At 51.1% G+C, this 8,155-nt stretch overlaps 1 protein-coding gene across 2 annotated transcripts; it reads right to left on the bottom strand.

The window, feature by feature from the left end:
- Positions 1–1,788: 1,788 nt before the first annotated feature.
- LOC128136287 (dynactin subunit 3-like) lies at positions 1,789–7,883 on the bottom strand. 2 transcript variants are annotated; one of them, XM_052775574.1, is made up of 8 exons: positions 7,772–7,883; positions 7,587–7,671; positions 6,555–6,641; positions 5,587–5,670; positions 5,450–5,499; positions 4,770–4,828; positions 3,969–4,028; positions 1,789–3,234 (listed from the first exon to the last, which is right to left on the bottom strand). In XM_052775574.1, coding segments are annotated over exons 1-8 (519 nt in total). In that variant the 5' UTR covers positions 7,865–7,883; the 3' UTR covers positions 1,789–3,233. The 2 variants fall into 2 exon arrangements, with proteins under 2 accessions (XP_052631534.1, XP_052631533.1); XM_052775573.1 differs by lacking the exon at positions 5,450–5,499 and having other exon boundaries at positions 1,792–3,234.
- Positions 7,884–8,155: the final 272 nt, after the last annotated feature.

Here is an 8,155-nt window from a genome sequence, read left to right as displayed (position 1 = left end):
TTTGGGTATAGATTGGCAGCTTCATACTCCATATCACCCCCAGTCGAGTGGTCAAGTGGAAAAAATGAACCACTTAATCAAACAGCAAATTGTGAAATTGGGACAAGAAGCAAATTTGACATGGCCTCAGTCTCTCCCTTTAGCCCTTCTGCGTATACGAACAAGACCAAGGGCGAAAGAAGGACTGAGCCCCTTTGAAATGTTGTATGGACAACCCTATGGGATACAGAGAGGGGTGTCTGTTCAAGCGGGGGATGAAATTATGACTTCTTACATGGTAGCATTAGGCAAGCAACTCAATAAAATCAGGAAGCATGTGGTAGGGACTCGAGGGAGAGGTTTGGATGGGCCTGTACATAATATACAACCAGGAGATTATGTGTATATAAAGTCTCTTACAGAAAAAACTCTGGAGCCGCAGTGGGAAGGACCATTTCAAGTATTACTTACCTCCTTCACCGCGATTAGGATCAAGGAACGGAACGCTTGGATTCATCACACCAGAGTGAAAAGACACCCAAAACTCCATGGAAAGTCACCACAAAACCCGATGGACACTTAGTTTTTACGCGTGGTTTGATGTGGCTTTTGGTGCTGTAAGAGTACAGGAGATTCTTACAGTGAATGGAAAAAGAATCAGTTGCGACGAAAACTCAAGTCCAACAAATATTTTGAGAGAATGCTAGATAGGGAAAGAATGTATTAGAAGTACTAGAGTTGTATATAGTAAAAGAATGTACTATTTTCTAGAAAAGGGGGGACTGAGACGGGGAGCCAAAGGAACCATAGTAGATATATGGCTGTAGATAGGAACTGTTTAATAATTATCTAGCTTGTAATGAAGTTAAAGGAATTTCAATAGAGGTAGACATGGCCCAAGGGGATGAGAGGTGATGTTTAACATTTGCATTGTTGAGGCTGGCTGGGGCAAGAGATAGTCCCTGATAAGAAGCAGAAGTCGACCCCAAGAACCAGCCAAGACCGGCCTTGTGATTTGGATAAACGCCAAGGAGCGACTGAGTCTGCACAGGGACAGAAGGTAGAGAGTTCACCGTGAAGAAGACATACAGCCTTCATCTTCACGACCCCCGACGACCACCACAAGGAGGCACTGCGCAGGCGCAGCTGGGAAGAACTTAGGAAAATGACTTCTTGGAACTAATTTTAATATGAAGTGGGGGTAGATCATGCCTATGTAAAGGCGTATTGCGAAACTCTATGTATATGTAACACTTGACTGTATAAATTCGAAGCGAACTGCCAAGTCAGGCGCACACGACTTTGGTGGGACTACCCCCCGTGCTGCCCAGCGCTGAATGAACATACCTACTTTACAATCTCACTGATTGTGGAGTCTGTTTTCCGCACGTCACTGCTATTGGGATGGGGGAGCAGGTGGGGCTGGTGTCCCTGGGCCCTGGGAAAGACCAGGCTGCTACGACAGGAGAGCGCACAGCGCAGGGTGGCAAAGCCCCTGCTACTGGGGGAGGAGGGAAGCCTACAGGGGTCTGATGGGAGGCCAGGCCGCTGCTGTGGGGGATGAGGCGGGCGGGGGGGGTGTGTGACAGGCCCCACTATGAGGGTCTGTGGGGAGGCCAGGTGCCCCTATAGGGTCCCAGGAGGAGGCCCAGCGGCACTATAGGTGCCTGTGGGGAGGCCGAGCCTCGCTATAGCAGGGGTGGGGGTGCGGGAACGGCTCTCACCTACGGCCGCCTCAGGGCGCACCTCGCCACAAGATGGCGGCCGGCGCAAAGCGCGCGCGCGCGCAGGGAGGGCAAAGGGAGGGGGAGGCGGTGCGCACCGCCCCCACCTGGCGTCACTCCGGCGCTATAACATCATAGCGGTGTCCCTGCCGGTCCGCCACGGGCCTGGGAAGCTGGAGGAGGCAAGAGACGGTGCGGCTGCTCCACGGGACGGTGCCCAGTGCCCTCCCAGCACGGGCAGCCCCGCCGTGCTGTCCCTGACACCGGCCATGCCGGCTGTCTCCATGTGCACCCACGCAAGGACACGTGTGAGTGCATTTGTGTGAAGAACTTGGTTCTCATAGTGTTGCTGAAGCAGTCTCAAACTACTCCCCATTACCTGACCAGGAGGAATATTAAGTCCCAGGGCCAGCAGAGTTTCCCAGGCACCTAGATGGCTTTCTGCAGGCTTACAGCCCTGCCATGGTTTGCCCAGAGGAGAGCTCGCTGAGCAGGTGAGAGTACTGGCCCCACAGTGGGAACACACAGACAGCCAAGCCCCTCTGGACTTCCCTGCTAGGATCCTGCCCCATTCCTGCAGGGCTCCCACATCACACACAGCTGGTCTGTTTCTAACCAAGCAGGAGGGTTTGGGACCCTCTCCAAAGCATGACCTCAACTCAAGACCACCTTTATGCTAGGAGAAACTCTAGGTTCTAGCCCAACCAGGCAGGGCACAGACAACCCCCCTGAACAAGAAAGGACCAGCCACAGGCTCTGGCTTGCAGCAGTCACTCAGGTAAGCAGGACAAAGGCAAGAGCTGCTCCCTCCTCCCAATGCAGGGATGGGAGAACTGCCTGGGGGAAAAGCCTCATCAGGCCAGATTCCCCTGGGCACAGGCAGCTCACATGAATGGAAAGAAATAGCAGGAAGAACACGTGCTGCAGCTCAGGGAAGGCTGTGGGACTGGAAGAGATTTACTTGCCCTTGGCCCAAGGCTGAAACCACTGTACCAGGAGCCACCAGCAATCTCCTACAAGCTGCCATGAGGTCTCCACAGTTCACTGCTTGGGGAAAACCACACGGGGATGGACAGCCAGTCTGTGCCATGGCTGCCCCCAGGAGAGGAAGAGACAACCCAGTTAGCATTTCAGGACTTTACTATGGTCCACAGTAAGAGCAGAAAGGGATTTTTAAAATATGTTACAAACCAAAATGTATTTCATGGAAGTGCAAGATTTGCAAACAGTGGCATATTAAGGAGTAGCATGGCTTCAATTTGGGGCTGACGCAGTGCAGCCACGGAGCCAGGGTGCCCCTGAGAGCCTGCGATGTCACTCGCAGCATGCTCACGATGAGTGGGAAGATGCCGAGACAACAGGGTGCAAGCTGCTGCAGCCTCTCCTGAGAGACACAAGGCCAGCAGGGTCCCCAGGGTTCTCTGTGCTCTGGGCTCCACCATCACTCTGCCACAGGTTTTGCTTCCTTGGCCATTTCCAGCCGTGTCAGTATTTCATTCCACTGGACGAACTGCTTGGAGAGAAGCAGGGTCTGGACATGGCTCTTAAGGAAAGAGATGTGGAAACTTCAGGGAAGAAACCAAGGTCAGAGCACAGCCTGAGACTGCCCTGGCAGCCCAACAGCACTGTTACAATCCCGATTCCTTGGGAGAGGAAGAGACCTGGGGCACCAGACTGTAGAAAGTCTGCACAGACTCAAACCATCCAGACCTTGAGCCACTGCACAGCACCAAACACCGATGGGAGTCCAGGAAGCACTTCTGAACACTGCATAGCACTGCATTTCAAGGGGCTTTCTACAGAAAAGAGCAGAGCTCCCTACCCACTGTGGTTTTAGGATGTGTCTCAGCACTGGGATCCTAACATGGCCAGGATTAGCTGCTGTTTGGCTTGGGCAGGTCACAGAGACCAGCAGTCACCTGATAGAGATGCCAATGTCCAGCTGGCCAGCACGAGCTCTGCACCAGCACACAGGCTGTGCTGCTCCTTCATGCCGAGCTGCACTGTGAGTGGATCCAGCACAGAGGCTCTGGCTTGCAGGTGGCACCCTGCCCTTCCCATCTCAGAAAGATGGGCAGTTCTGGCCCTCATCTCTGCTCCCAAGAGGAGTATGACAGGGACACAGGCATCACCATGCCAGAAATGGCACTGGCCATTAAACCCAGGGCTGGGGATCACCTGCTTCCAACAACATCTGATGGGGCGAGGCAGCCCAGGAGACAGGCAGGCAGTTCAGTTGTGTCAGGCCCAAGGCTCAAAGGATACCATTTTGTTGTAGTCTTCAAGGAGCATCTTGACACTGTCAGTGAGATCTTGACGCTGTTCCTGTGAAGAGGGGAGCCTCAATGAGTGAGCAATAAATAAGCTGAAGGACATCTGTCCTCCCAGTCCCTGACAGCACAGGGGGAAACTCATCCAAGGCCAGTACTGAGATTAGTGCTTAGACGCTGGCTGTGGCCATTCGTTGCAGCTGGAAGGGTTTCAACAGTCAAGAGAAAGGTTACAGAGAAACACCCAAGCTCATGAAGTGCCAAAGTCATGGGCTTTGCACTACTGCCTGCCTCTCCTCAGCACCCATACTTTGCTTGCCCCAGAACAGAAACTCACAGCAAAATGCTGAAAGGGGGCATTAGGCCCTGCCCAGGCATGCTCAAATGGGGAAGGAAAGGGCGAAGAGACCAGGTGACAGTATCAACAGCCTTCCAGAGACTGGGACACTGGAGGAACGCAATGCTTTACCTCAGTGTCTCAGTGAGAGGGGGAATGCCAGCTGGTTAAACCCACCACTGCTTATTAAGTGTCACCCAAACTTCTGTTTTGAGCAGGCTTATGGTAGGCAAAGCACTTTTCCAACTCAGACTCAGTTTTTAGAGATCCTGGCTAGTTCAACCCCCAAATTGCTTAAACCTCTTTAAAAACTGCAGCATGAATATCCTGGACAAGATGGAAAAAAACCTGCTATAAATGAGCAATTCAAACAATTGCAAATACAGAGGTGTCAGTACAGCCACTAACAAGTGGTTCCTTCTCCCTGCTAGTCAAGGCTATCAAGAATATTCACGCTACCTGCTGCTGTATGCGGATTTGAGAGAGTCGCTGTAGTTTGGCTGCATGGTCAGGAACCGCTGAAAGCACAGAAGAGAAATCCATTTTGTTTGTTTTACATCATGTGGGATTAGTTACCAAAATAAAGACCATTCCTTCTCCATGAGCACATCACAGCAGAACTCCGCTCACTGAATGCAAGTGCCACACACCACAAACACACCTTTTATACCATAAAAAAACCTAGCTACACTGTACATTAAATATCAAGTTTATTTGCTAACTGCTTCTGAATGGCATGAGTTAGGGGATGCCTGCACTGAGGGCTACTCAAGAGCTACATCAGAGTAAACTACTTGGATGAATGTTATGGCAAGCAATTAAAAAGGCATCTCTGCCTACACCAGGAGCAGGGATGTTCTGCTCATAAGCAGTAGGCAGGAGTGGCTCCACAGCCTGGTGACCATACACAGTGCTCACCCTCTTTGCCAAGCCGCGGGTCTCTAACCTGCTTCCTAACCTACTCTATCACATCCTCGGCCTTTGGTGCAGGAGCCACATTTCCACCCCACCAGTGCTGGGTGACAGCTACGGCACTCAGCAGTGCTCTGCATGACATTGCACACTCCCGACAGAGGTCAGGCATGAGACTTTAGAGCAGCATGAGGGAGGAGCAGACATACCACTAAGTTTGTACCTACTTTACTCACACCAGGTTGTGTGCTTAGCTGCCCTCTCCTCAAGTCTGAGGCTCAAGAAGAAAAAAAAAAACCAGCAAGATAGGCAGCAGCTTGGGGGGTGACATTTGCAGCTTAAACTTGCAGAAGAACATGCATACCTTGGATACTGGCACTTTCCAAGATAGGCTGGAGGTTCTTCACCTGCTCCAGAAGGGCTGCTCGGGAAGGAATAACCTGCTCCTCTGATTGGGGAGGGACAAGAAGGAACATCAGTAGATACAAGACGCTGCTTTGGCTTTTCATAAAGACTGGTGAGGTAACTTTGGATTAATGGGTACGAATTGGTTTTCTAAACCATTCACACCTAACACACCAGAGAACAGCTTGGCAAATATAAAGCATCTTGTAGCCAAAGCTAGAGCAAAGTCACAAAAACCTCCAACTGCAGTCTCCAAAGTCTCCAAGGGGCAAGTGCTCTTAAACAGGTCAACCATAGCCCACCCCCCAAGGGTGGCTTGTCCCACTCCAAACTGATGATCAAAGAGCTGGGACTGACACTTGTATTCCAGCTTCCCTTTTCCAGCTGATCTAGCTATACAAAAAGGGGCTTTTTTATTATTTTATTTAGACTTTTGTGTTGTTCACCACTGGATTCTCATTCACACCAACTTAAGGCAGGATAATCTCCAAGTTTCATTTGCAGACTATACCAATACAAGGCTGAACCAAATTCTTTGGGGCAAAAGAAGATAAGGCTATAAAGTGTTTAACATACATCCAAAGGTCTTCAATTTTTGTCACAGCCTAGAGAGTATTAGAAATGGGGTGAGGAAAACTGTTCTAGATCCAGTTTTTCTTCTCAAGCTTTTATTAATTCAGGGTTAAACTGATCAATACTAGAAAGATCAGAACTGATAAAACTGTAGCATGGACACTCACAAGGGAGCACTAAGGGTGACAGACATCCTTGTACAAACCATCTCTCTGAGAGCTCTAAAGAGGGTGCCTTGCCATATCTTTATAACTAAAGAAAAGAAATCCATCCCAATCCAGTTTATATAAAAGACAACTTTTGCAGTGCTAAAAAAACCCCACCAACCCTGTCTCCTCTCATTTCATGCCATACCTGCCAAGATGAATTGCAACTTCATGGCATCTGGAACAGCCATCCTATCAATGTACTGAGGGTCAAGGTATTTTATTACATCTTCAACTAGAGTGAAAAATAGGTTTGGAGACAAGTAGTAGGGGATATATTATTGCCTTTACAGGTGCAATCCCCCCCCGTGCTATACATCAGGTTACTTTGTAAACACTGCCCATTTAGGGTCATTTTTGTTCAGATTCATGAATTTCTAAAGCACTCGAAAACAGGTGACTTTGGAACACCGTGACCAAGAACTTGCAAATGGCTCAAGCCAAGTAACTGTTTCGTTACAGACACCTGCAATGCTTGCTTTTTATTTGGCTAACAATATTAGAGGTGAGTGAAATCTGCTTCTTCCTGCCCTTGAAACAAAACCAGGAAATAGCCCTCCATCCTGATCCTTAAAATTATCTACAAATACACAGTTTACATGTTTATACCAAACAGCCACCGCAGCTTTGGACCACAACAACCCTCCCTACGTAGCTTGCTCCTGTGATACCAGACAGCAAAATTTGGCCAAAAGACAGTTTTGTAGGACAAAGCACCACTCTGGTGTCCACTCCCAATATCCCCCAGTTCAGAGTCAGCTCCCCAGATCCATCCACCAGTGGCTGCGTGTGATCCTTATTGCTCCCACCACACACACAGGGGAGAGCTGCTCTAGCATGCCCGAGAAGTCCAAGTATGCAAGAAGCCATTTCAGGAGCTCACACTCCAACAACCCTTGAGGGCTGCATTTCAGGCAGAGCAAATCACTGTGCCAATATAGGCGGACATAAATCAAATAACAGGTTGCAGTAGCCCATTTCCTACCCCCAACAGCTGAGTGGGAGAAGCGCAAGCAGAAAGACACCCTACTTGCTTACTTCTCTGCCAAACACGCAAAACAAGAACCCAAAATCAAAGAGGCTCACACAGGGAGCATGGAAAGGATTTTTGTTTAGAGGAGCAAACACAGGGGTTTCAAGCTTCCCCGCCCCCCGGGCCCCCCTCTCCGAGGCCGCTCACTTTTCTTAAACAGGATTTTGATCCTCTCCCTCTTGCCGGCGATATTGCTCAGCGCCACCTGCACCTTCACTAGCTCGTCCGCCACCTGCAGGGGCACAAAGGAAGGGGACGGACCCGTCAGACCCCGCCGGGCCGAGGCGCCTCGCTCCGGGCCGTCCCCCGAGCGCTGCGGGACCTCCCAGCACCTTGCGCGGCCCGCAGGTTCCGTCGCCAACACGCTGCTCCAGCTCCTCCAATCGCCACTGCAACCGCCGCAACTCCACCAGCCCCGCCGCCATCTTGCCGCCGACCGGAAAGAACCGCGCGCCGCTTCCGCACCTCCCCGTTGTCATGGCTAGGGGCCCCGTTGCTAGGGGCCGCCGTTGCCGTGGAGACGGAGCTCCCCGGGCCGGGAAGGGGTGATGGAGCCGGGAGGGTGGGAAGGGAGGAGGCGGCTCCCGGGGAGGGGGGCGGGAGGTGCGAAGCCCCTGTCAGAGGCAAGGAGGGGAGGCTGCAGCTGGTCGATGGTGATTTGCACTGCAGAGGGAGGTGTGCAGGCTTCCTGTCGCCTGGGCAGTCGATTATTGCTT

This window comes from Harpia harpyja, chromosome W (assembly GCF_026419915.1).
Source record: "Harpia harpyja isolate bHarHar1 chromosome W, bHarHar1 primary haplotype, whole genome shotgun sequence".
Classification (NCBI taxonomy): domain Eukaryota; kingdom Metazoa; phylum Chordata; class Aves; order Accipitriformes; family Accipitridae; genus Harpia; species Harpia harpyja.
This window is presented reverse-complemented; position numbering and strand designations above follow the sequence as displayed.

What these genes read in the sequence shown, in the direction of transcription:
- LOC128136287 (XM_052775573.1), bottom strand. Translation starts at nt 7,864, where the DNA reads ATGGCGGCGGGGCTGGTGGAGTTGCGGCGGTTGCAGTGGCGATTGGAG. An exon ending in CAAAATCCTGTTTAAGAAAA is followed by an intron (nt 6,642 to 7,586) that starts GTGAGCGGCCTC and finishes TTTTCACTCTAG; the next exon opens with TTGAAGATGTAATAAAATAC. An exon ending in GTTGCAATTCATCTTGGCAG is followed by an intron (nt 5,671 to 6,554) that starts GTATGGCATGAA and finishes CTCCCCAATCAG; the next exon opens with AGGAGCAGGTTATTCCTTCC.